At 38.6% G+C, this 26,559-nt stretch overlaps 1 protein-coding gene across 3 annotated transcripts in view; it reads right to left on the bottom strand.

Moving 5' to 3' along the window:
• LOC126457790 (integrator complex subunit 13) overlaps positions 1-26,559 on the bottom strand; it is a 249,485-nt gene that overhangs the window by 149,467 nt on the left and 73,459 nt on the right. For all 3 annotated transcript variants that reach the window (XM_050094375.1, XM_050094377.1, XM_050094376.1), the window contains exons 8-9: positions 12,726-12,942; positions 10,979-11,143 (exon numbers count right to left, since the gene is read on the bottom strand). In XM_050094375.1, the coding sequence (XP_049950332.1) occupies positions 10,979-11,143; positions 12,726-12,942 (382 nt within the window). The remainder of the gene's footprint in view (positions 1-10,978; positions 11,144-12,725; positions 12,943-26,559) is intronic.

Genomic DNA, 26,559 nt, shown 5'->3' with positions numbered 1-26,559 from the left:
TGAATCAAAGCAGTAAATACCAAGGTATCTTCCCATTTGCAGAAAGAGTGGCCAGCCTCACCTCCATTCAGTTTAGTAATAAACAGCTCGATCTTCCTAAGGAAAGTCTCAAGAGCAATATTCAGCTCATTTCAAATGAACATCGGACCAGTGATCTCATTGCTCATTTAAAGATTGCTTTAGATCATGCAGTTGATGATAAAACTAATCAATGAAAAATCTCATGTAAAGCAAGAGACAAAGGGAGACAATTATCTTCCAAAACTGTTTGTAATAAAGATGGGACAGTAGTCTGTACAATATAATCTGCCCTGATAATCATTATAAATACAAAGTCAGGAATCCAAGAATACCAACCTTTTACCCCCAGATTAAGTTTCACAAGGAATTTTTCCCAATCTGTGCCATTGTTAATTGTAGAGGCAATACTACCGAACTTGTTTCCAAGATTGTATTAAATATGTTCAAACAATTTTATACCTTTGAAACCTCCTACTCTGTCCTAACCAAACAGTACTAGTTGAATGACTACAACGAAAATTTTTGTTGTCCTCTCCTTGTTTGCACTTTTACAAAATATATCTATATACATATGTAAATGTTATGAAACAATTGATTGCTACTCACCACACAGAGGAGATGTTGGCCTCAGTGGCTAGAGACAGTGGTCACATGTTCATGAATTGTGCTTGCGTGAATGTGTGTGTGAGTGTTTTCTATGTTAGAAAAAGGCCTATTGGCTGAAAGCTCACATGTTAAGCTGTCTTTTTGTTGTGCCTGTCTGCAACTCAACATCTCCTCTACATGGTGAGTAGCAATCTATCTTTTTCATAATATTGTCGTTATTCCATTGTGGATTTTCCACAGTTTGATATATACTAATCTTCCTGTTCAAGAAACACTAGATATCATTCTTTAAAACCTGTCCAGAAATGGCAAATTAAATTCAGATGAAGTCAACAAGCTCATCTCTCTCCTTTGCCTCATTACCTTACATAATTATTTTTCTTTTATTGACAGCCTTATAAACAAATAGGCAGCCTTGCAATGGGCAACTGCCGTACAGGATTTTAAGCAGATAATTTGGTCAATACACTTGAAAACTGCTATTTTATGCAAGCTTCTGCCGTTAGTACGAAAATCCTTTTTTACTGCAGACACATGGATGATATTTTTATTATAATGAATGCCTACATGAATGACATATGCCTCCTCTGAGATGAATTTTGCCATCTTCATCCAAAAATGGTTTTCATTCACCAACACATGTGAACTGAGTGCTCCATAATTATTTGTACCTAACACTCACTTTATTCAATAATTACATCAAGTTTGGGCTTTATAGAAAGCCCACAAACAGTGACACAATCATCAACTCAACATCCTTCCATCCTTTCAGTTACAAAAGAAGCTTTTTTTCTTCTGTGGTCGACCATTTGTGTGACCTGCCCTTAGATTCAGAAACCGTCAAACAAGAGCTTGCAAATTTGAGACACATTGCTAGAATCAATGGATACCACCCTAGTCTGGTAGACAGAATATACAATTTAAAAATCTCTAAAACCAGCACCTCCCTAGACCGCAGGGCTATCTTACATGAACCTCACGTCACACCACTTCCTCTTTTATCCCAATTTTTTCCTTTCCTTTCACATTAATATGTAATTTTCCCTGTATATACACATCCTCCCCTTCACCATCCTCTTCTCTCTTTTCCCTTCACCTCCCCTCCCCATTCCCATGCACATCATTTAAATTCCTGCTGCCCTAGCACCACTACCAAGCTAGTCCCTAACTCACACAGTTCGTTGTCTGTAACATCACTACACCACTTCTGTATTTATGATCGTTGAGGGCATTGCAGTTCCACCTCATTCAATTTCGTCATTGTGAATGCGCGTCTACTAATGCACCAGCTCCTCCTTCAACAAATATGTGTGAAAAGGATGCGGACAGAATTGCAATTTTCTTTTTGAAGGGGTGGGAGGGTGATGTCTTGGTGCTCACTATACGGTTTCTATTTACACCAGGATTATGGGGTAAATGGTACATAATATTTGGTTTAGCCCCAAGCAGTAGCTATTTGCATAGCCATTGGAACATCTGTCTAACTGTTGCTATGTTACTGCATATTAAGTAAGTTCTGGAGCTGTGAAATAATTAATTCTTTTTGAAAAGATTTTAAATGGGCTGAAATTTAATCGGGCTGAAATTAAAGTTACTGAGCGAGGTGGGGCAGTGATTAGCACACTGGACTTGCATTCTGAAGGACAACTGATCAGACCCATGTCCAGCCATTCGGATTTAGGTTTTCCATGATTTTCCCAAACCGCTCCAGGAAACTGCTGGGATGGTTCCTTTCAATAGGCACAGCCAATTTCTTTCCTTATCCTTGACACAATCCAAGCTTGTGCTCCGTCTAAAATGACCTCAATGTCAAGGGGACATTAAACCCAATCTTCCTTCCTCCTTGCTTTGAAACTATAGCTTAGCTAACAGAATCATTTGCCTGTGCACCATTAGGATTTTACATGCAAAAACATGTTTTTCTGAGAGGCTTCTGAAGCACACCACTTCTATACTTTAATCTTGTACAAATCACTTCAAACTTTGCACAAAGATTGAGAAATGGATAAAGTCAAGAAACTTTTTTTTTTTATTCATGGTTCATGGTGTGGATTCCTGTAGTCATGTCCTAGTTCATGAACCATGGGCAACGTATGAGTGGCCAAGTAAGTGGTCCCGACAGTCGGGATACCAGTTACTTTGGAATAAGGCTGGGCATCTCGGACATATTCTGAGTCGTGGTCTACATGATTACTCTGCAATTCACATTTAAGTGCTTGGCAGAAGGTTCATCGAACCACAATCATACTATCTCTCTACCATTAAACTTCCGAACAGCGCGCGGGGAAAACGAACACCTAAACCTTTCTGTTCGAGCTCTGATTTCTCTTATTTTATTTTGATGATCATTCCTACCTATGTAGGTTGGGCTCAACAAACTATTTTCGCATTGAAATTTCGTAAATAGATATCGCCGCGACGAAAAACGTCTTTGCTTTAATGACTTCCAACCCAACTCGCGTATCATATCTGCCACACTCTCTCCCCTATTACGTGATAATACAAAACGAGCTGCCCTTTTTTGCACCCTTTCGATGTCATCCGTCAATCCCACCTGGTAAGGATCCCACAACGCGCAGCAATATTCTAACAGAGGACGGACGAGTGTCGTGTAAGCTGTCTCTCTAGTGGACTTGTTGCATTTTCTAAGTGTCCTGCCAATGAAACGCAACCTTTGGCTCGCCTTCCCAACAATATTATCTACGTGGTCTTTCCAACTGAAGTTGTTCGTAATATTAACACCCAGGTACTTAGTTGTATTAACAGCCTTCAGAATTGTACTATTTATCGAGTAATCGAATTCCAACGTATTTCTTTTGGAACACATGTGGATCACCTCACACTTTTCGCGCTACTGCGAAACTTAATTCCTTCTGCTGAATAAATCTGAACGATGATGTTTGTATTCTTGTTTACTGTCTTATATCAATGTGGTGCTAAAAATTCTTAATGAATTGTCACTTTGTTAACTTCACTTAAAAGAGTATACGAAAAACCGTATTTACCTATATCTAATGCCAAAAAAAGTAACAGAAGCCTGAATTATGAAATGCCGATGCATCTGAGAATGTATCGACATTACAGTATCAATGTATAAATCACATTATTTGTGCATGATATCTACGTATCGTTGACATATCTATGGAAGACTGACGTATGAGCAACCTTAAGATTATTAACGCCAAACACCACCCTCTTCCGGACTGACAAATTCTTCACGAACTTGGGGATTTGAAGAGCCATCAATGTCGATCAGCACGACGTACCAGCTTGATAGTTGGTTGGCGCCGAATTGCAGAGGAGATACGGAATCCTAACGGCAAACCGCCTTTCACTGATTATTCATCATAGTAGCGCTGAATAACGGTATGGGGTTAGTGATTTATCCGTCCTACGATAGGCTCCCGGTACGTGCGCGCTACCCCCTTCGAAAGAGTTCATCTGGGACCTCGCTTGAACCGTCCTAGTCAGCACTCTCATAAGAAATCTGGCACTGCGTACAATTCCACATTAATTAATGAATTGTGACGTCTGAGCACATGAGCGTAGCACCAGGCTTCCGAAAACATTCGTGCCGACTACTTGTGTAGTAAATGTTCTGCGTGTATTTTTTCGAAGATTTCAAATACACGCATTAATAACAATTTTGCGGTTAAAACCCGAGAGCATGTGAATAGCCACTGAAATATCTACAAATAACTGAGGCCTAGGAATAGGCAAACTCAAAACACGAGATAGAGAGTTTCTACTAAGGAACCTAAATGAGTATTTCGTCACATCGATATCTTTACTCGGCCAATGCACAAGGGCCCAAACCATCTGTCCGCTAGAATAATGGGTGATTTGTACAATCGAAGTTTTTTTTTTTTTCTGGAGCCGGTAAGCCGTAATACAGTCCGGAAATCAACTGCACGAATTCATTCGGCAGCTGCAGGGCCCGATAATGCAACAGTGTAGATGGTCAATTTACTCGGCGATCCTCTACTGCAAAAAACTACGGGCATTTTTAACAATTCTCTGACCGCCAGCATATTTCCAACAGCATGGAAGCAGGGACTCGTAAAACATCAATGCAAGAAAGAATCTGCCAAATACATAGTTCACAAACAGCTAACTGAATATTTAACATTGAATAATCTTTTAGATGTATAGCAACCTGGTTTCCGGCAAAATTGCAGCATGACGACAGCTCTTATGAAAGTGACTGACGAACTGAAACAGAGAAGGCTGCCTGTCGACCTCGCCCTCTGCCTCAGGCCCCACCGACGCCTCACGGACGATGCGCACGACGATTCTTCCAGTGCCGTGCTTAGGTCCTGCACCAAAGCTTCCATTTTCATATGGAGGTCACTTTCCTGAACACGCTCCATTGGCAGCCAGTCTGTGCCTCGTTTTCCTTTGCTCATACGGCAAAGACTACCAAATCCACCGGTTAGTCCCTCAGCCGTTAGGGGTAAAACCCAGTGGGACTCGGGGCAAGTAAGGCTAGCAACCTGCTTCCCTGGTACTTTAAATATGATGCTGGCAACAATGAGAGCAAAATGCCTCGGACCTTTGGAGGTGACGGAGTCCCACCTCTAACTGACAAACCAGGGACTCCTAAGATACGACTTGGCAAACAAATGGTAATGAGATGGGGAGCTATTAATATCAATGGGGGCTACTCTTGGAAGAAGGTAGAGCTGGCAGAGGCTGCAAGTAAGATGGAGCTGGACGTTTTAGCTGTTAGTGACATTCGGGTAAGGGGTGAGAAAGAAGAGGAAGTGGGAGAATACAAGGTCTACTTGTCAGGAGTCAAAGCAGGAATAGCACAATGGGGTGTAGGGCTTTACATCAGGAAAGAAATGGAACCCAGCGTAGTTGCAATAAGGTATGTAAACGAACGACTGATGTGGATAGATTTGACAGTGTCTAGCAAGAAAATTAGGATTGTTTCAGTATATTCGCATTGTGAAGGGACTGATCAAGATAAGATGGATAGTTTTTATGAGGCACTCAGTGATGTAGTTGTTAGAGTAAAGGACAAGGACAGTGTCCTGCTCATGGGTGATTTTAAGGCCAGGATTGTAAATCGAACAGAAGGGTATGAAAAGGTTATGGGTAAATTTGGAGAGGATATGGAGGCCAACAGGAACGGGCAGCAGCTCTTGGATTTCTGTGCCAGTATGGGCTTAGTAATCACAAACTCCTTTTTTAAACATAAGAACATTCACCGGTATACTTGGGAAAGCAGGGGAACCAGATCTGTCATTGACCATATAATAACAGATCAGGAATTCAGGAAGGCTGTGAGGGACACACGTGTATTCAGGGGATTCTTTGATGACACTGATCATTATTTAATCTGCAGTGAAATTGGGATTGTGAGGCCGAAAGTGCAGAAGGTCAGGTCCATATGTAGGAGGATAAGAGTGGAGAAACTTCAGGATAAGGAAATCAGGCACAAGTACATAACAGCGATCTCAGAAAGGTACCAGTTAGTTGAATGTAGTCAATTACAGTCATTGGAAAAGGAATGGACAAGGTACAGGGACACAGTACTAGAAGTGACTAAAGAATGTCTTGGAACAGTAGTGTGTAAAAGTAGGAGGAAGCAAACAGCTTGGTGGAATGACACAGTCAAGGAAGCCTGTAAAAGGAAAAAGAAGGCGTATAAAAAATGGCTACATACTAGAACTCAGGTAGACAGAGAAAGTTATGTTGAAGAAAGAAACAAAGCCAAACAGGTAATTGCAGCATCCAAGAAGAAATCTTGGGAAGACTTTGGAAACAGGTTGGAGACATTGGGTCAAGCTGCTGGAAAACCATTCTGGAGTGTAATTAGCAGTCTTCGAAAGGGAGGTAAGAAGGAAATGACAAGTATTTTGGACATGTCAGGAAAACTGCTGGTGAATCCTGTGGATGCCTTGGGCAGATGGAGGGAATATTTTGAAGAGTTGCTCAATGTAGGTGAAAATACGATCAGTAATGTTTCAGATTTCGAGGTAGAATGGGATAGGAATAATGATGGAAATAGGATCACGTTTGAGGAAGTGGAGAAAATCGTCAATAGATTGCAGTGCAATAAAGCAGCTGGGGTGGATGAAATTAAGTCGGAACTCATCAAGTACAGTGGAATGTCAGGTCTTAAATGGCTACACAGGATAATTGAAATAGCCTGGGAGTCGGGACAGGCTCCATCAGACTGGACAAAAGCAGTAATCACACCAATCTTTAAACATGGAAACAGAAAAGATTGTAACAACTACAGAGGTATCTCTTTAATCAGCGTTGTGGGTAAAATCTTCTCAGGTATTGTTGAAAGGAAAGTGTGAGTATTAGTTGAGGAGCAATTGGATGAAAATCAGTGTGGGTTTAGGCCTCTTAGAGGTTGTCAGGACCAGATCTTTAGCTTACAACAAATAATTGACAAGTGTTATGAGTGGAACAGGGAATTGTATCTATGCTTTATAGATCTAGAAAAGGCATATGACCGGGTTCCTAGGAGGAAGTTATTTTCTGTTCTACGAGATTATGGAATAGGAGGCAAACTTTTGCAAGCAATTAAAGGTCTTTACATGGAGAGTCAGGCAGCAGTTAGAGTTGATGGTAAACTGAGTTCATGGTTCAGAGTAGTTTCAGGGGTAAGACAAGGCTGCAACCTGTCTCCACTGTTGTTCATATTATTTATGGATCATATGTTGAAAACAATAGACTGGCTGGGTGAGATTAAGATATGTGAACACAAAATAAGCAATCTTGCATATGTGGATGACTTAGTTGTGATAGTAGATTCGATTGAAAGTTTGCAGAGTAATATTTCAGAGCTAGATCAGAAATGTAAGGACTATGGTATGAAGATTAGCATCTCCAAAACGAAAGTAATGTCAGTGGGAAAGAAATATAAATGGATTGAGTGCCAAATAGGAGGAACAAAGTTAGAACAGGTGGACGGTTTCAAGTACTTAGGATGCATATTCTCACAGGATGGCAACATAGTGAAAGAACTGGAAGCGAAGTGTAGCAAGGCTAATGCAGTGAGCGCTCAGCTACGATCTACTCTCTTCTGCAAGAAGGAAGTCAGTACCAAGACTAAGTTATCTGTGCACCGTTCAATCTTTCGACCAACTTTGTTGTATGGGAGCGAAAGCTGGGTGGATTCAGGTTACCTTATCAATAAGGTTGAGGTTACGGATATGAAAGTAGCTAGGATGATTGCAGGTACTAGTAGATGGGAACAACGGCAGGAGGGTGTCCACAATGAGGAAATCAAAGAAAAACTGAGAATGAACTCTATAGATGTAGCAGTCAGGGTGAACAGGCTTAGATGGTGGGGTCATGTTACACGCATGGGAGAAGCAAGGTTACCCAAGAGACTCATGGGTTCAGCAGTAGAGGGTAGGAGGAGTCGGGGCAGACCAAGGAGAAGGTACCTGGATTCGGTTAAGAATGATTTTGAAGTAATAGGTTTAACATCAGAAGAGGCACCAATGTTAGCACTGAATAGGGGATCATGGAGGAATTTTATAAGGGGGGCTATGCTCCAGACTGAACGCTGAAAGGCATAATCAGTCTTAAATGATGATGATGATGACGATGATGATGATTCAATACTCTTTATGGGTTGCTGAGATACAATGATGTTTAAGTTAACCAGAATGCAGCACGTAAAGAAAAAACACATTTTCAGAAGTTCTTGAGCAAGCCATTTGTGTAACTTTTACGAATCATTCCAAACTTTGAACAAAGGTAGATAAATCGATACAGCTAAAACAATTTTTTTTATCTAATAATCTTCATCGATTGTGGAGATACAATGACTTAAAGTTGAACTAAATGCAGTTTGTAAAATATGTTCTTACATGAACTGAATGTGTGGATGCATGTTAAAGTGGATAAAATACATAAAAAATTAAATCTTACTATAAAATTTAAATTGAATTTTCAAAAATATAGTGTAATTCACACTTCACACACAAAAAAGGGTTCAAATTTTGTACAAAAGTAGACAAATACATGTAATTAATAGTTGTCCCATTGTTTTGAGAAAGTTTCATCTAATGCCATGACACAGCACTCTAAAGTTGCACATAAAATCTTCAGAAACTACTATGAAATCTTGTAGAAAATTTATTTTCAAACAAAAGAAGCTAAAGTTCATCAATTTTCATACAGGATTGGAAAGATGATAGTATTTTGTCATGTATATTGTGTTTCAGAGATCTGCTGATCTCATTTCAGTCACTCATACTCATCCTTAATTCAGGTTGACTGTTGCAATGTTTCATGGTAGAGCTAAAGTTGGGAACCACAATGCAAAATGCTCCTATCACAACACAAAAATAGGTCCACCCTGGCCAGAGGTAGGAATGAAAAGAATGGAACTAGCTTTTTGACTTATCTGGCAGTATCAAAGACATTTAAATCTTTTAAGTTAATCCTACTTCCCCAGGACAGTGAGCTCCCTTAGCTGCAATGTGTTGGCACACCTGCATCTTGCAATTTATAAGCTAAAGTCCCTGATCCTGTGTCCAAAATCCAGGACATTTGCCAGTCACAGTAAATAACATGTAATATCATACGGCTGAAGAGCATACTTGTAATAGCTAAAAGAGTTTTTCTGAGGGATAAAATTTCTGGGCGTGGATTTTTTCCTGGAGGAACACTAAGACAAGTTTATGGTTTTAGGTTGGGGGTGACTGTTTCCTGGAGAGGACCTTTTCTCCCCCAAATCCATACCCTGTTACATGTATGGTGATGGATGCAAGAGAGACTATGAGCATATTTATGTGCTTCTAGAGAGTGGGATACATCTATAATAGGAAGTATCGGAGCTTGGCAGTGCATCTCTAATCGAAAATAGCACAGTGTGACGATGCATGCATCCTAAACTTTAATGACGTTTTGTGTTATACTGCAAGACACGACAAATGCCACGTTGGATGACATGATGGCATGTGTCATGCTGTACAATATCACATCAAGTATCATGTTATTTTACTTGATACACTGCATGATATTTCATAACATGGGTACTAATACTAACAAGTGAAAAAAGTGTGTGTATGTCAAGATGTTTTGAATTAAATGTCCCGAAGCTGCCAGGTAAATTGAAAAGCTACTTCCCTTAGGAAATATTCGCCTCCCACACCCTCCTTTTTTTTTGCCATGATAAGAGTGTTTTTCAATCTGGTTGCCTTCATATTTGATTTGCTCCTCCCCCTTCCCTTCTCCCCTAATCTGTTATACTCAATGTTTTTGCTACTCATCTTTCTGTGTCTTTTTATGGCTCCCCTATGTCAATTTGTAGTTTATGATAAGGTGTTTTTCACCTCTGTTTTACATGACAACTGGGTCCCATACTTAAGACTTCCATTGTTCAACCAACTAAGTTTTAAAGTTTCTCAAATTTACTCACTTCTTAGTGATATGAGACCTACATATCTGAGTTGTAACTATTTCCTTATAGTTCCAGTCTGACAAAGTGTCTGATGATGTGTAATTGGAATTAATAAATAATTACATAATTGCAACAGACTGCTCACTTGTCTGAATCTGTTATACATAAATTTTAGTGAATAGGTTTTTGAATGTTATGTTACAGTGAGTTACTGTGGCAGTTTCGCCACGGAGTCAAGCAGAGTCCACATCCAGTACTGGTGACTGGAGAGAGCTCCTGGTTGTACTGGTTACCTGTCCTGTTATGCCTTTGGGCAATTATTAATGCTTCTGTGTGTGTGTGTGTGTGTGTGTGTGTGTGGGTGTGTGTGTGCGTGTGTGTGTGTGTGTGTGTGTGTGTGTGTGTGAAGGGGGGAGGGGGGGTGGGGGGGAAGGAGGGATGGAAAGGGTGGTTACAGGTTTCACTGAGAGTAATGGGAAGGAGACTTGAAAATGAAAATCTGAAAGGAGGAGGGTCAGGTGAAGAAAAGCAACACAGGGCACAAAAATGGCGAGATAATGGAAAGAATGAGCCATTTGAAGCCAAAATGAAGTGATTCTGGCATAGCTCCAACTTTTACACAACCCCTTTCTTATCCCTCTACAGCCTAGCTTTCACTGGTTCCCAAGTTAAAGTTTGGCTGTAGTATAGCATGCTACATTTACAATGCTAAAATTTTGAAACAATCATAATAGTTTCCTTCACTTGTCAAATAAAGCACAATATTTTTAATGACGCTGTACTTGAGCCTTGCATCCTGTAAACTGCAGGTGTAGACTCCACAGGCATTTTATTGTGGTCATTGTGAAATAACAACAATAATAATAGCAACATATAATAATTAACTACTGAATATACTAGTATTGCTGTTCTCATTGAGATAATTGGATATCTTTTTGATTTAATATGGGATCTATGGTAAAAGAAACATACCATCCTCAGATTAAAAATTAATGTTGATGAAATAGTGATGGGCCAATACTTTGTATGGCGATCAAGTCGGGCTCTCATCTTGTCTAATGGTGTCTCTGGCTCAGTTTCATCATATTTTCGTTTCAGAGGTATCAGTTTGTTATTCTGCATTAGCACACCAAAATCCTAAAACGAAGAAAATATAAAATCAGTGTATTCACTCAACACTGGCAGGAAACTGTACATGATGATGATGATGATGATGATGATGAAGAGATAAATAACATGCTTTGCTTTACTTAAAAGTACATTTAGTTATACATGTACATTAACGTAGTTTTTTGTGTCATATGTAATTGCCAACAAATAATTGTGTTTGCAGAAAGAAAATGAATTGGGAGTATGAGTCACTGACAATAGCAACACTCAAAATACTCGTACTGTATGCACTATCTCACTCAGTAATCACATTTTATGGTGGTCTGTCTCTCTTCTTGAACACTGGGGTAATACAGCGAGTATGATATCTTTCAAAACATCACAACACACTGATCTAGTTACCTGGCTGAAAACCCATGAACTTTTGTCATTACACTTGGATAAACACTCTAGTATAATTTCATGATGCTTATGTACAAATAATGAGGTACAACCCCTAAACAAAATGTGCTTCTGATGTGCCTGAAACTAAAAGTTTACAGTCAGTCTGTATAACCAGATTTTACTTATACTATTGATACACAGACTTTCTAGAACTAAGGAGTGCTCAAGGAGCAGCTGGGTGCTGCATGGTGGTACACAATATACAAGATGAAATAAAAACATGGAATGGAAGACACAGTTATGGCTATAAAGAAACCACAATGGATGTGGGTATGGCATTTAGGTAATGTATAGTAAATCTACCTAGGAAGTTCTTGTCTGGATTCCACGAGATAAAAAACAGATCTAGATGATGACGTAATGGAAGATGGATATATGGCAAAAATGAACTTGCAGGAGTAACATAGGGAAGTCTGGAGAAGACCAATATCCAGTAATGGATGTCATGTGACTGATAATGATAACTATGAATGAAGTGTGACAACAGGCATTTTCAAAAATTTGAAAAAATTAAGATGTCAACCCAAAGACTTCTAGTTAGCCCTTTGATGGTGTGCCACAAGAAACAATAACAGTTATAACTATTTCATTTCTGTCATTCGTATCTATGCTACTTAACGTAAAGGGAGCAACCAATGCAAATAAAATATTTCCAAACTCAGTTGATAATGTCATATCCACACAATCCTCTGGTTACAAAGTATCAACTGCCAATGCTTTTCAAATGTGAAATTACCCTTACTATTCAAGGCACAGATTACAAATATCCAGCAAAGAGAGGTACAGTACATTTAAATCAGTTGACAGAAGAGCAACCTGATTTCTATGAGAACATGGTAAATAGGTTTCAGAAGAGTAAGTTCAAAAATGTTGCTACATTTTTATATTATCCTGGTTATAATATGAAAATAACTAATTACATACACCATGCAAAAGTGGTATATGGGACAATTTCTTTTAGTAAAACTAAGTACATTGTAGGTAGATCAATAACTGCTGTACAGTTTACCAAGAAGAGCAGCCATAGTGAAATAAATTGATGTAATGAAATAGATTCAGCTCTTTGAAGGTTCTTAAAAGAAATAATCAATGAGAATAGACCTCTTAAACAAGTAAGTGATAAAAATAGCATAAAATTTAAAAAATGAAGAAACTAAATTAGTACCGTTATCCGATAATCTGTCACACGACCTCCACAACCTTCACTGATAGAAGGAGGATCTTCCAAGACACTACGTGCAGTTACTAAAGTGTGGACAAATATTTCTCCGCCATGAGCAGCAAGCAAATGTGAAATTATCTTTCCTCCAGTTTTCCTTGGCATTTCCAACATGACAGAACGACCATTCAGCAAGAAGTTTATGAGACACGAAGAAGGCCGGCTATGGAACAAAATAGCAATAGATTAAATTAGATACACTGTTCATTGTGGAGATCTACAGAGAAGAACCCCTAAAGGATGTAGAGGATGTCAAACAAACAAAAATACACAATAAATATTTACAGAAAACCCTCATATCTTAACATTCTTTCCACAGATCTTAAGTGAAACGATCCTCAAGGATGCGGAAAATCTAAACAAATTATACACTTTTGTCATATTCACATTAATTAAAAACCTGTAACAAATATTTCAATATATACACAATAATGTATATAAAACAATACCAAGGCTAATGCATCCAAGCACTTCAAGAACAAAATCAGTTTGCAAGTCACTTACACAAATCCCACTGCTGCGCTGAAGCTGTAGCAAAGTCGAGTATTTCATAGCATTCATATTATGAGATATAATTAATAATAAAAACATCAATATATTCTACTAAAAAAATCATCAATGAGTACAAGGAGTTGACCATCAATAAATACTTTTGGTTCCTCTTAAACTGTACTTAATTAGTAGTTGAATCTTGTATGCTTGTTGACAAGCTACTGAAAATACTGAATAATAGACATCATTCTGTATGAAAATTGACTGACTTTTAAGTGTTTATGAAGAATATTCTTAAATTTTATTTGCTATTTATCACACAGTTTGTATCATCTGTAAATAAAATGCACTCATCATCTGGTAACGTTGCTGTTGAAAGAACGTCAATATGAACAATAAAAAGTAAGAGTCCTAAGAACAAACCCTTTGACAAACACACACAAACATACATACTAAAAGTGTATTGAATGCATTGGGACTGAAATATTTGCATGGTTTTGGCACATTTTTTGAATTATACACACTCTACTTTGATCAAGTTTTCTGTACTTGTTACTTGTCAGTATGATTCTTTATGATTTTCCATGTGCATAGTACCTATAATAACATGATAACCTTCCGTAATGGTTAAAACACTAGTTAGAGGATGAACACGTTTAAGACAGTGAAACCCAAGCGCATATACAGGACTGTGTTAGCCTTGCCAGCTACACTGTCCAGTGGCGGAGCTATGTATGCGTTAAGGGGGGAAGGGGGGTGGGGAGAGTTGCAATGTCTCTGAAGAAAGACAATGCTCAGAAGAAGATCAGCAACATATTTAAACTCTCCTTTACATGCCTGCCAACCGCTCAATGCCTCAGCTAGAGGGTGAGTAGTTACCATTACTCCTTTCATTATTTGTATTCTATTCAAAACCTTCCAATATCATTTTATCATACTCAAGTGATGAGAAAAGACAAGTAAGTAACAAGAATGAAAAATACACTACTGACCAAAACATTAAACAACAGGGTGTGCATAATGTTATTACATGCAGAACTGGAGATACGGCTCAAGCATAGGATTGTCTCTGAATACCAAAGAACTACGAAGGAAAAAATATTTGAACATATATGCATTCATTGCAGTGTGAAGGAGAAAGTATTCACTTTCTCCTAGGTTCAAGTTTTGCTTGTTTTGCTGGTTTCAGAAAATTATGATTGATGTAACAGAAAGCTGACAGTCTTAAATATCATAAAGCATTTGGCAATGGGTCAAGTGGCTCAATGCAACTGCACTAACAGTAATTCCCAGTTTGTAAAAATTTGCACTACAGATTAAGAAAATTATAAGAGGTAATCAAAAAGTTTCTGTTTGAAGGTTATACAGTCCAGAATTAGTATGCCAATCGGACAAATTTGCCGTGAGCACTGAAGCAATCATCCACTGATGCACCAAGCTGAAGATATCTGTTTGGTAAAAGGCCAGGTCCTGCTGCATGGAGAAGTCTCTAATTGCCTGCTGCACATCCTCATGCAACAGGAATCACCAACCCTTCAAGGACATTTTTAAGGGACTGAAGCTATGATAATCGCATTTGTAATTATCAGAAGCATAGGGTGGGTGCTCAAGTGTCTCTCACTACCATTGGCATAACTTCTGCATTATGGCATTTGTGGTCTGGGGAAGTGCTTTATCATGAAGCAGGAGCACTCACTGCCACTGCTTTCCAGGACATTTTCCCCAGATATGCTTCCTCATACACATTCTTCATTCTCTGCTGGATGTTTACCAATGTTTGTCCTTGAGCAGCCAATACATTAGTCCTGTTTGGATGTGTTTGGTAATAATGTCACCATAGTTTACGTTTCCACATTTACCGCATACATGTTGTAAATAAACAAATGCCACACTAATCCCTTTCCTATATGTTGGTGGCTATAAACCCACACCAGAATTGTGCTATGTTGCATGTATACTGCAGCACAGCCCTCAAATGGAAACTTTTTTATTGCCCTTTAGATGTTAAATAATAGCAAGATAGGTCTATAACTAATCAATTTCTGAAGAAAAGGACAGCTTGCTACTCACTGTAGAGATGACCTGCTGAGCTGCAGTAACAATGAAAAGACTTACACATTACAGCTTTTGGCCAAGGCCTTCTTCAGCAAAGAAAACAAGCACAAATTCACGCAAGCAAGCACACTTCATTCACACATGCCCACTGCTGCCAGCAGCTGCAAGTGGTCAGAGCTACCAGTGATAGTGGTCACCAATGTAACTGTCTGCATCTCAATGGGGCAACTTTCTGGTGAGTAGCAATCTATTCTTTTCCTAATACTGCTAATATTCCAACCTGGAGTTTCCATTGTTTAATTAATTTATCTACTTTTCTTACAATCCTCAAGGTTAATAATTAAGTCTCGTCTACAGCAACAGGCTAATCTCAGGAAGGCACATGTCTGTGCTATCTGAATATCACAGGATTAGGGTCAGATCACATAGTCACGGTCCTTATAAGTGGCTCCTTCATTTAAACAACTTATGATCATATGTACAGTATAAAGTTGTTATGTTCCCTGGATCAGTTGAATTATGCATATAATTTCTTGTATAATGCTTAATATATGTACAGTCTTCCCCTATTTTCTATCATTATCGCAACTTTTTTTCTCTGGCGTTTCCTGCTTATCACTGCAGATCCTGTCAATTCATCTCTTTTCAATTCATATTCCTAATTTTAACCTTTCTTTTTCTTGTCTTCCTTTGTACCTATTTTCTCCTTTTATGACTTAATTTTCTCACCTTTTAAAAATTAGTATTAATATGTATGTTATTAAACAATTACATTCAGCTGTTGTTGTACTTCATCTATGTGTCTCAGAGACAAAATTGTTAACAATTCATCATGTCTCCATTCATTTATGTATCATAAAACACCTCATGGCAATTGTTTTTATCCATTGCAAGTCTTCAATGCACAACAGTGTGCACTAAATACAGCAATGCTCTTCCCCAATCACCTTGGAAATATCTGTTTGAATAGTTACATGAACAACGGATCTTGCTGTTGGTGGGGAGGCTTGCTTGCCTCAGCGATACAGATAGCTGTATCGAGGGTGCAACCACAACGGAGGGGTATCTGTTGAGAGGCTAGACAAATGTGTGGTTCCTGAAGAGGGGCAGCAGCCTTTCAGTAGTTGCAGGGGCAACAGTCTGGATGATTGACTGATCTGGCCTTCTAACACTAACGAAAACAGCTTTGCTGTGCTGGTACTTCGAATGGCTGAAAGCAAGGGGAAACTAAAGCCGTAATTTTTCCCAAGGGCATGCAGCTTTACTGTACAGTTACATGATGGAGTGTCCTCTTGGGTAAAATATTCCGGAGGTAAAATAGACCCCCATTCAAATCTCTGGGCGAGGACTACTCAGGAGGATGTCAGTATCAGGAGAGAGAAAACTGGCGTTCTACAGGGAATGTTAGATTCCGTAATCGGGCAGGTAGGTTAGAAAATTTAAAAAGAGAAATGGATAGGTTCAGTTTAGATATAATGGGAATTAGTGATGTCTGGTGGTAGGAGGAACAAGACTTCTCGTCAGGTGACTACACGGTTATAAATAAAAAATCAAATAGAGATAATGCAGGAGTAGGTTTATTAATGAATAAAAAATAGGAGTGCAGGTAAGTTACTACAAACAGCATAGTGAACGCATTATTGTGGCCAAGATAGATACGAAGCCCACACCTACCACAGTAGTACAAGTTTATATGCCAATGAGCTCCACAGATGACGAAGAGATTGATGAGATAAAAGAAATTATTCAGATAGTGAAGGGAGACTAAATTAAAATTAATAGTTATTGGTGACTGGAATTCGATAGTAAGAAAACGAAGAGGAGGAAACATAGTAGGTGAATACAGAATGGGGGTAAGGAGTGAAAGAGGAAGCCACCTGGTAGAATTTTGCACAGAGCATAACTTAATCATAGCTAACACTTGATTCAAGAATCATGATATAAGGTTGTATACATGGAAGAGGCCTGGAGATGCTGGAAGGCTTCAGATAGATTATATAATGGTAAGACAGAGATTTAGGAACCAGGTTATAAACTGTAAGACATTTACAGGGGCAGATGTGGACTACGACCACAATCTATTGGTTATACACTGTAGATTAAAACTGAAGAAACTGCAAAAGGGTGGGAATTTCAGGAGATGGGACCTGGATAAACTGACAGAACCAGAGGTTGTGGAGAGTTTCAGGGAGATCATTAGGGAACAATTGACAAGAATGGTGGGGAAAAAAAAGTAGATGAAGAATGGGTAGCTTTGAGAGATGAAATAGTGAAGGCAGCAGAGGATCAAGTAGGTAAAACGATGAGGGCCAGTAAAAAATCTTGAGTAACTGACAATATAAAAATCCAGTAAATGAAGCAGGCAAAAAGGAATACAAACGTCTCAAAAGTGAGATCGACAGGAAGTGCAAAATGTCTTAGCAGGGACAGCTAGAGGGCAAATGTAAGGATGTAGAGGCATATACCACAAGGTGTAAGATAGATACTGCCCATAGAAAAATTAAAGAGACCTTTGGAGAAAAGAGAGCCACTCGTATGAATATCAAGAGCTCAGATAGAAACCAAGTTCTAAGCAAAGAAGGGAAAGCAGAAAGGTGGAAGGAGTATATAGAGGGTCTGTACAAGGGCGACGTACTTGAGAACAATATTATGGAAATGGAAGAGCATGCAGATGAAGATCAAATGGAAGATACAATACTGCGTGAAGAGTTTGACAGAGCACTGAAAGATCTAAGTTGAAACAAGGCCCCAGGAGAAGACAACATTCCATTAGAACCACTGATAACCTTGGCAGAGGCAGCCCTGACAAAACTCTATCATCTGGTGAGCAAGACATATAAAACAGGCGAAATACCCTCAGACTTCAAGAATAATATAATAATTCCAATCCCCAAGAAAGCAGGTGCTGTCAGATGTGAAAATTACCGAACAATCAGTTTAATAAGTCATAGCTACAAAACACTAACACGAATTATTTACAGACGAATGGAAAAACTGGTACAAGCCGGCCCCGGGGAAGGTCAGTTTGGATTCCGTAGAAATGTCGGAACACGTGAGGCAATACTTATTCCACGACTTATCTTAAAAATAGATTAAGGAAAGGCAGACCTACACTTCTAGCATTTGTAGACTTACAGAAACCTTTTGACAATGTTGACTGGAATACTCTCTTTCAAATTCTGAAGGTGGCGTGGGTCAAATAAAGGGAGAGAAAGGCTATTTACAATTTGTACAGAAACAAGAAGGCAGTTATAAGAGTTGCGGGGCACGAAAGGGGAGCAGTGGTTGAGAAAGGAATGAGACAGGATTGTAACCTATCCCCGATATTATTGAATCTGTATATCGAGCAAGCAGTACAGGAAACAAAAGAAAAATTCACAATAGGAATTAAAATCCATCGAGAAGAAATAAAAACTTTCAGGTTTGCCAATGACATTGAAATTCTGTCACAGACAGCAAAGGAACTGGAAGAGCAGTTGAATGGAATGGACAGTGTCTTGAAAGGAGGATATAAGACGAACATCAACAAAAGCAAAGTGAGGAGAATGGAATGTAGTCAAATTAAATTGGGTGATGCTGAGGGAATTAGATTAGGAAATGAGACACAATAGTAAATGAATTTTGGTATTTGGGGAGCAAAATAACTGATGATGGTTGAAGTAGAGAGGACATAAAATGCAGACTGGCAATGGCAAGCAAAGTGTTTCTGAAGAAGAGAAGTTTGTTAACATCGAGTATGCATTTATATGTCAGGAAGTCGTTTCTGAAAGTATTTGTGTGGAGTGTAGCCATGTATGGAAGTGAAACATGGATAATAAATAGTTTAGACAAGAAAAGAATAGAAGCTTTCGAAATGTAGTGCTACAGAAGAGTACTGAAGATTAGATGTGTAGACCACATAGCTAATGAGAAGGTATTGAACAGAATTGGGGAGAAGAGAAATTTGTGGCACAACTTGACTAGAAGAAGGAATCGGTTGGTAGGACATGTTCTGAGGCATCAAGGGATCACCAATTTAGTATTGGAGGGCAGCGTGGAGGGTAAAAATTGTAGAGGGAGAAGAGAGATGAATACACTGAGCAGATTCAGAAGGATGTAGGTTGCAGTAGGTACTTGGAGATGAAGAAGCTTGCACAGGATAGAGTAGCATGGAGAGCTGCATCAAACCAGTCTCTGGACTGAAGACCACAACAACAACAACAACAATCTAAGTAAGACCTTGTTGTATATAATTCTTTAATAAAGCTTCTTAATAAGAACCCATTAGTACATGAACATTCATTTTTCATTCAAAATTGGGCAAATTATGCCATAATAAAAATTTTGTTCACCTGTCTAATTACAGGAAATGCACAACTGATAGCAAGAGTTGACTTTAAAATACAAGCAAACAAAAAATGTTTCTTTCTGAAGACTCTATGCTGAAGATGAAATTTTATTTGGTAAAGTAAAGAATATATGAAGTAACATATTTTCTGCTGCTGTACAACTAAATTGTTTTTTCACTACTGTGTATGAAATCTGCAGAAGAGTAACAACACACATAAGTATGGCCATAAAACCGCACCCTAAAGTAAAAAAATACATTTTTTTCATACAGTCTTTTCTTATGGTACTTGCATTGAGAATAATTTTTGTCAAAACTGATTTTACCGTTTTATGACACAGTTAAGTAAAATGGTGGAAGTAACGTTATGTAACACAGTTAAAATTTAAAGAAATGTAGCTGCTTCAATAAGTTTAGGAATACAAAGATTTGGGGGAAAAAGTGCCATATATATTCAAATAAACCATTATAAAATTACAAATATGTATACATGAAAGGCAAAAAAAGTTGGAGGGAAAGGGTTTGAAAATAATAAGTAGCACTCCGACTATTCCTTCGCTCAAAAGGTGTTTTCAGTCTCCCAGATCTCCCCTAGTTTCACAGACTGCAATCCCATTTATCAAACAGCCAGTCTATGACACTACCATTCTCTCTGCAGATTCATTTTTGTAGAAATGTCTGATACCACAACTGAAGAGAGTGAGCTGATTTGTTCAATTATTAGAACAATTGATGAAATGAAGCTATTTTCTGGGGCAGGGCAGCACCACAATTCATCTCTGAACATGATCTGATACCATTCATCAGCTGTTAATGCTTCCCGGTCACCGCACTGCTCCAATTGCAGCCATTTGCATTGTAGTGTTAAAGGCAGCCTATGCATCGGACTGTAATTCCATAGTCTGGTTGTTGCTAGTCTCTGACCAATGGTGCAATATGCCACAGTATGTCACAGGGAGTCAACTGCTTGTTCTCTGATGGCAGGTGCAGATGTGAAGGAGCTACAAAGTGCCTGGTGCATAATACAGCAATACTTGTTATGGTTAAATGTCGTCAACCAGAACATTAATGACAAATATGTCTGCCCTCACTCTCAGGCAGTTCAGGATCAGGTCACTGTTGCATCCAAATGCCCCAAAAATCTGGATATTACACAATTTGACTTGCTAGTCAAATGGAGAGCTACAATGACGCCACTTTCAAACTCCATCAGGTGCTGATATGGCTGTCACACACAAGTACATGGCTTCTCCGTGTGCTTCACAGTGAACACTCAATATCTGATACTGTTTATGCCTGTTCTACAGGGTGAATCATCTAAAACTTGTACCGCAAATATTGTGAAAATGAAATGTGCTATTCATGAGCGGTTTCCACAGAATGGACTGGCAGACAGGGGCTCATATTGTTAGCCAATAAACAGATTGTAATAATACTTAGAAAGTGTAATTTTGTGCAAACGTATATTTTATTAGATGGAACAATGCCTGTTGACATAAACAAACTAGAAGTACGATAAACTAGAATGTCAGTGATGTTTGTTGCAGGAGTCTAGTGTGAGACATTTACAAGATATCGTGTTTTGAAAACTTCCCAAAGTGACATTTGTTTGTGACATTCAACCTGTGTATTTGCTAGGTACAACATTGTTATGTTTTTTAGTGTGCCTGTGTGCTCCTTGAGTGCACTGTGGCTTGCTAGACAGTTAGTGTGTGATCGTCCAAGTAGAAGGTCAGAAAAAGCTGACATGCTCATAGTGTATGGAAGGAGTAGGAAAAATGCAGTTTGTTTTTGTTTGGTGTATGTGGCAAGATATCCCAATAGACATCAACAATCTCTCTTCAACTATTTACATGAAGGTGGAAGTGCAAAACTTAGACAATGTAACAGAAAGAAACAGTGACAACACAAGAGGGGAAAATAAATGTTCTTGCTGCTGCTGCAGCTGGTATGCACATTAGCTCCCGCACAATTGCATGAGGAAGTGGCATGAAGCAGGTGTCCTAGACATTCTCCATCGAAACAGGTTCCATCCGTAACACACCTCTCTCCATCACGAGCTGCATGAAAACAAACTATCAGAACCATGTTATCTTATGTACATGGACATTGAGACAGGATACTCTAGATGTGACATGTACCTTGTTTAGTGATGAAGTCACATTTAACAACCATGGGGGCCAGGTAAACTGCAGAAATATGCACTATTGGTCTGTTGACAATCCCCATTAGTTATTTCAGGCAGAATGGCAGCATCCATGAAGTGTTAATGTGTGGTGTGGGAGAGTGAACCATCAGATCACAGGCCCATTTTTCATAGACAGAACACTGTACAAGCACAAGTACCGAAGCCTCCTAACAGACCATCCTCCACAGATGCTAGAAGACATTCCTCTGGAAACCACGAAGAACATGTGGTACCAAAATGATGGCTGTCCAGCCCATACTGCAAGAAGAACTACAGCATGCCTAATGAACTGTTTCCAAATTGTTGGATTTGATGCAGTGGACTTTTACCTTGCCCATTCTATTCTGTAGATTTGACGCCTGTACACTTTTTTCTGTGGGGGAAGGTGAAAGACATTATCTACAAGAACACATGACTTATTCCCAATTACATGCAACAGCATATTACTGCAACCTGCTCGGATATCTCCGCTGAAATGCCAGCATGTGCGCAGCTGTTATTCCATACCAGAATGGAAGTATGTATTTCCACTGCTGGTGGTCATTTTGAACATAACCTGTGGTGGTCAACTGTCTCATTACTGGTCAGAATCCACATAACTAGTGTATGCACTTGTGCTGTTCTTTAGGTATTGTACAAGTGTCAGTGTGGGGAATTTTCAATATATGATACCTCAAAAATGACTCGCACTAGACTCCTGTAACAAACACCACTGACCTCCTAATTTACCCTACTTTGCATTTGTTAATGTCAATAGGCATTGTTCCATTTAAAAAATTATGTTTGCACAAAAAATACACCTTCTAAGTATTATTACAATCTGTTGATTGACTAACAATACAACCCCAGACTACCAATACATTCTGTGAAAATCTCACATCAATAGCACTTTCCATTTCCACAGTATTTGCAGCACAAGTTTTAGGTGATTCACGAACAACACTAATGCACACTGATGGCCATTCTACCTATCACAGAGAATCACAACTCTAATCATTTTCAGACCCACTGCTGGTGTGTTTGTGTATAAAATTACATTGACATTCAGCCATGTCTTCTATGTGCTTCACTTTTCTTGTTAGGCAGTGTAACAGCCACGTCATATGATGATTGGTTTTGATCAGTTTCACTAATCAAACTTAAGCACACTTGCATCTCAGCTTTGCATGTAATGAGCTGTGCAAGTACGATACGAGACAGCTGTGTCTGCGATGTTTGTGCCCAATCAGGCTTGGGAAGATGTTCATAAATATTTATGACTGAAACTCAAGTTGATCCAAGTCAACATGTTGATTAAATTTAACTGCAATTGCCTGCTGCACCGCATTATTCCAAAGTACGCAACAAAAGACCTGGTGAACAAATCCTACATTGCACAGTGCATCACATGCAAAGCTCAGACCTGTAGATGCTCACATCTGATGTGTGAAACTAGTCAAAATAAATGAAACAATATACAATCTATGGCTGTATTCTGTACATTAAAAGTGAATGTGTTGTGCATAATTCCAACCAAAGAACATACTTCTGAAATGATTGGTTACTGTTACAGAACTCTAACATACACTACATAGTAGTAATACAAAACTCTGATAAAAACAAGAGGAAAAAAGTATTCACATCAGACTATTAACCAAGGATTTCCAGTATGTGTTCAGGTAATATTTTTTATATAGAACAGTCCTGACCACGTAAAAACACATTAATTCATAAGTTGTGACCATTTTCAACCTGATATCGATCATCTTCAGATCATGCTCCAATGATAAAATGTGGAGACAATGGCATGTAGCAGGAACTGTGAATACTACCCACTGGTGTCTACTGTACTGTCAAAACCAGTCACCACTCATGAATAAAAGTGTTTTTATGTGATCAAAACTATTCTGTTTAGTATTTCATTACCGATCATTGTGATCACTGCCATGCCCAAAACATTTACAAAGATATAATTTTGTGAAAGAAAAAAGAAACATAAAGCTGTCAAGAAGTAAACAAGCAGTGTTGTCAGACCTTGAGATGATAGTTTGAAGTTTGTGGTATTTGTGGTTACAGTGACGATATTTCTTATAAGTTTGTAGAGATAGAAAAATTTTATTATTGTTTCATAAACTGAGCACTAGCACTGGAGCTGAGTGTACCACATGGTACACTATGGGATGTGGTAGCCAATTAGCACAAAAAGAATGATGCAGTATGCTAGAAAAATTCAACCACCGATTTACTTAACTCTTTATTATGAAGTAATAAGTAAAAACAATAATGATTGACAATAAGAATCTATGGGAGACACCTAAGATTAAATTGTTAATTTTATTGTATATCACAAATGTAGTAAATCAGTTCTTTTGTGAACCAATCTGAATCTATAGTACTATCCAAGATTAACTGAAAACTTCCCAGAAAGTATGACAGACTTATTCTTTAGCAGCACATCAAAAAGCGCAGTCGATGGTACAACATATCCTTGTCACATAACAGGATAATTAGATCTTTCTAAAGCTTCCAATATGGTTGGTTATGAAATTCTTTTAGATAAGCTGGAAGCAATGGGGATGAACAGAAAGGAAAATAAGTGGGTTCAATCACTTTTGCAAAGTAGATCAGGGATTGTGGAGCTCACATCAGTTCATACTAACCACAAAATCAAATTAATACCTGATGCAAGGAAGGTCAAAATAGGTGCACCCCAGGGCAGTGTGTTAGGCCACCTTCAATTCCTCATTTATATAAATGGCATACACACCTCAGAAGCTGCAGCCAAGATCATGCTGTTTGCAGATGACATTAGTGTAATAGGAAGTGATGTGAAAGAATCTCTGTCCACTACAACTGAACAAGTTCTCAAGTCCTTGCATTCATGGTTCACTGCCAGTAGGTTGACCCTTAATGTGAGAAAAACGAACTATGAACAATTTGAGAAGATGAATCAAAACCAAAGATCTCCATCTGAACTGTGTTAGAAAGGATACGATGCACAGAACTGGTAAGTATGTTGAACAAGACTACAAGTGGAAAGATCATGCAACTAAACTCTCCCAGGACTCAGTTCTGCATGTTTTGCTCTGTGAATTATTTCTAACATTTGCTCCTCAGATGGAATGGATTATTATGGGTACTTCCAGTCCCTTGTAGCTTATGGAATAGTTGGGTTAAAATTAATAGTCGATTACATGAAATTTTTACATTACATCTGAACCTTGCCACACAGCTCTGCGAGGTCTCACTGCAAGCCTCTATTTAAAAAGCTTTGTTTGCTCACTGTACATTCCTTGTGTGTTGATGACAAGAGCTAATCTTGGTGACCTGTAAACAAACTCCGATTACCACAGTGCTAATACTCGCAACTGTCGGTCGCTCCACATAGAACATGTTAGAACAACATGTACTCAAACACACTTTGGTGTCATTCTTTATAATGAACTGCCAACATACATAAAGAGAATGGAGTCAGAAATGGTTTTTCGAGCAGGGTTAAAATCATTTCCTGTTGATAAGTGTTTTTACAATGTAAATAAATGCTGTAAGTTACAGGATTAGTATGCACTTGCTTATTGTTGAGTTCTTCTGATTCTCTTAACTAATGTACATTCTACACTGTGTTTGCCTTTGTAGAGAATGTTTCTGCTGTTGGTTTTCTGTTTCCTCTCTTTCAGATGCAGTGTAATACAACTCCAGCATAATTCAACTAATGAACACATCACAATAACAATTCCAAGAAACTGCAATAATGTTGAGATTAAATTTTTCCACTGTTCTGGGATACTGATTATCTCTTTTTCAGGCATTGTTCATTGGCAATAATGACAGAACCAGGAATGTATGTACATACAGAGTCCTTGAAAAAGTGTGCCACTTTTGAAACATCAAATTTTGAGCTTTGTATTTTCAAAACACATTAACAAATTAAATGAACATGTTCATCACAACTTCCCATTTCAAGTATGGAAAATGATGTCTAGCATATGTCCTCCTCTACTGCACTCACACATAAGAAGTTCGTCCATGAAATTCTCTTTGAACTACTTGCAAGACTCCTCTTGTATTACACCACCAAATTTTCTCCTTTAACTCACAGATATTTTGGGATTTATGGACCGTACACTAACAATTTAAGACAAACCCAAAGAAATAATCGCAAGAGGTTAAGTGCCATGACCTTGGTGACTATTGTTGGTCACCATTACATGAGATGAGGCAATCCAAAAAACGCTCGTGGAATAACTCAATTGTTTCATCATGAGAGTGACAGTTGGCATCATCCTGCTGGAACCATAACTTGGACATCTATTACAATGAGATGAAGCCATAAAAAATCTCTTACCATGACCTGGTATCTGTTTCTATTAACTGTCACAGCTTGTCCTCGCTCACCTTAAAATAAAAAAAAGGGCCATTGATGCCAACCACCCAAAAGCCACAACAAACTGTCACTCATCGTGGCTGCATGTCCCTCTCTTGAACCAGGCAAGGATTTTCTGACAGTTACAAGCAACAGTTCTGTTTATTCACAAACCCATTTAAGTGGAATGTGATATGTCATTAAAGATGAAGATCTTCACACAATTGCTGTTTTCTTAGAAACCAGTCAAAAAAATGTTGCCTTTTCTCATATCTAACTTCTTTCAGTTGCTGTGTTAACTGTATTCTGTAAGGGCGGTAATGGAGATCATGCCAGAGAATCTGCCACACTGATATGCTGAACTCTTGGGAACAGC

The sequence above is a fragment of the Schistocerca serialis genome, chromosome 2 (assembly GCF_023864345.2).
Source record: "Schistocerca serialis cubense isolate TAMUIC-IGC-003099 chromosome 2, iqSchSeri2.2, whole genome shotgun sequence".
Taxonomy (NCBI): domain Eukaryota; kingdom Metazoa; phylum Arthropoda; class Insecta; order Orthoptera; family Acrididae; genus Schistocerca; species Schistocerca serialis.
This window is presented reverse-complemented; position numbering and strand designations above follow the sequence as displayed.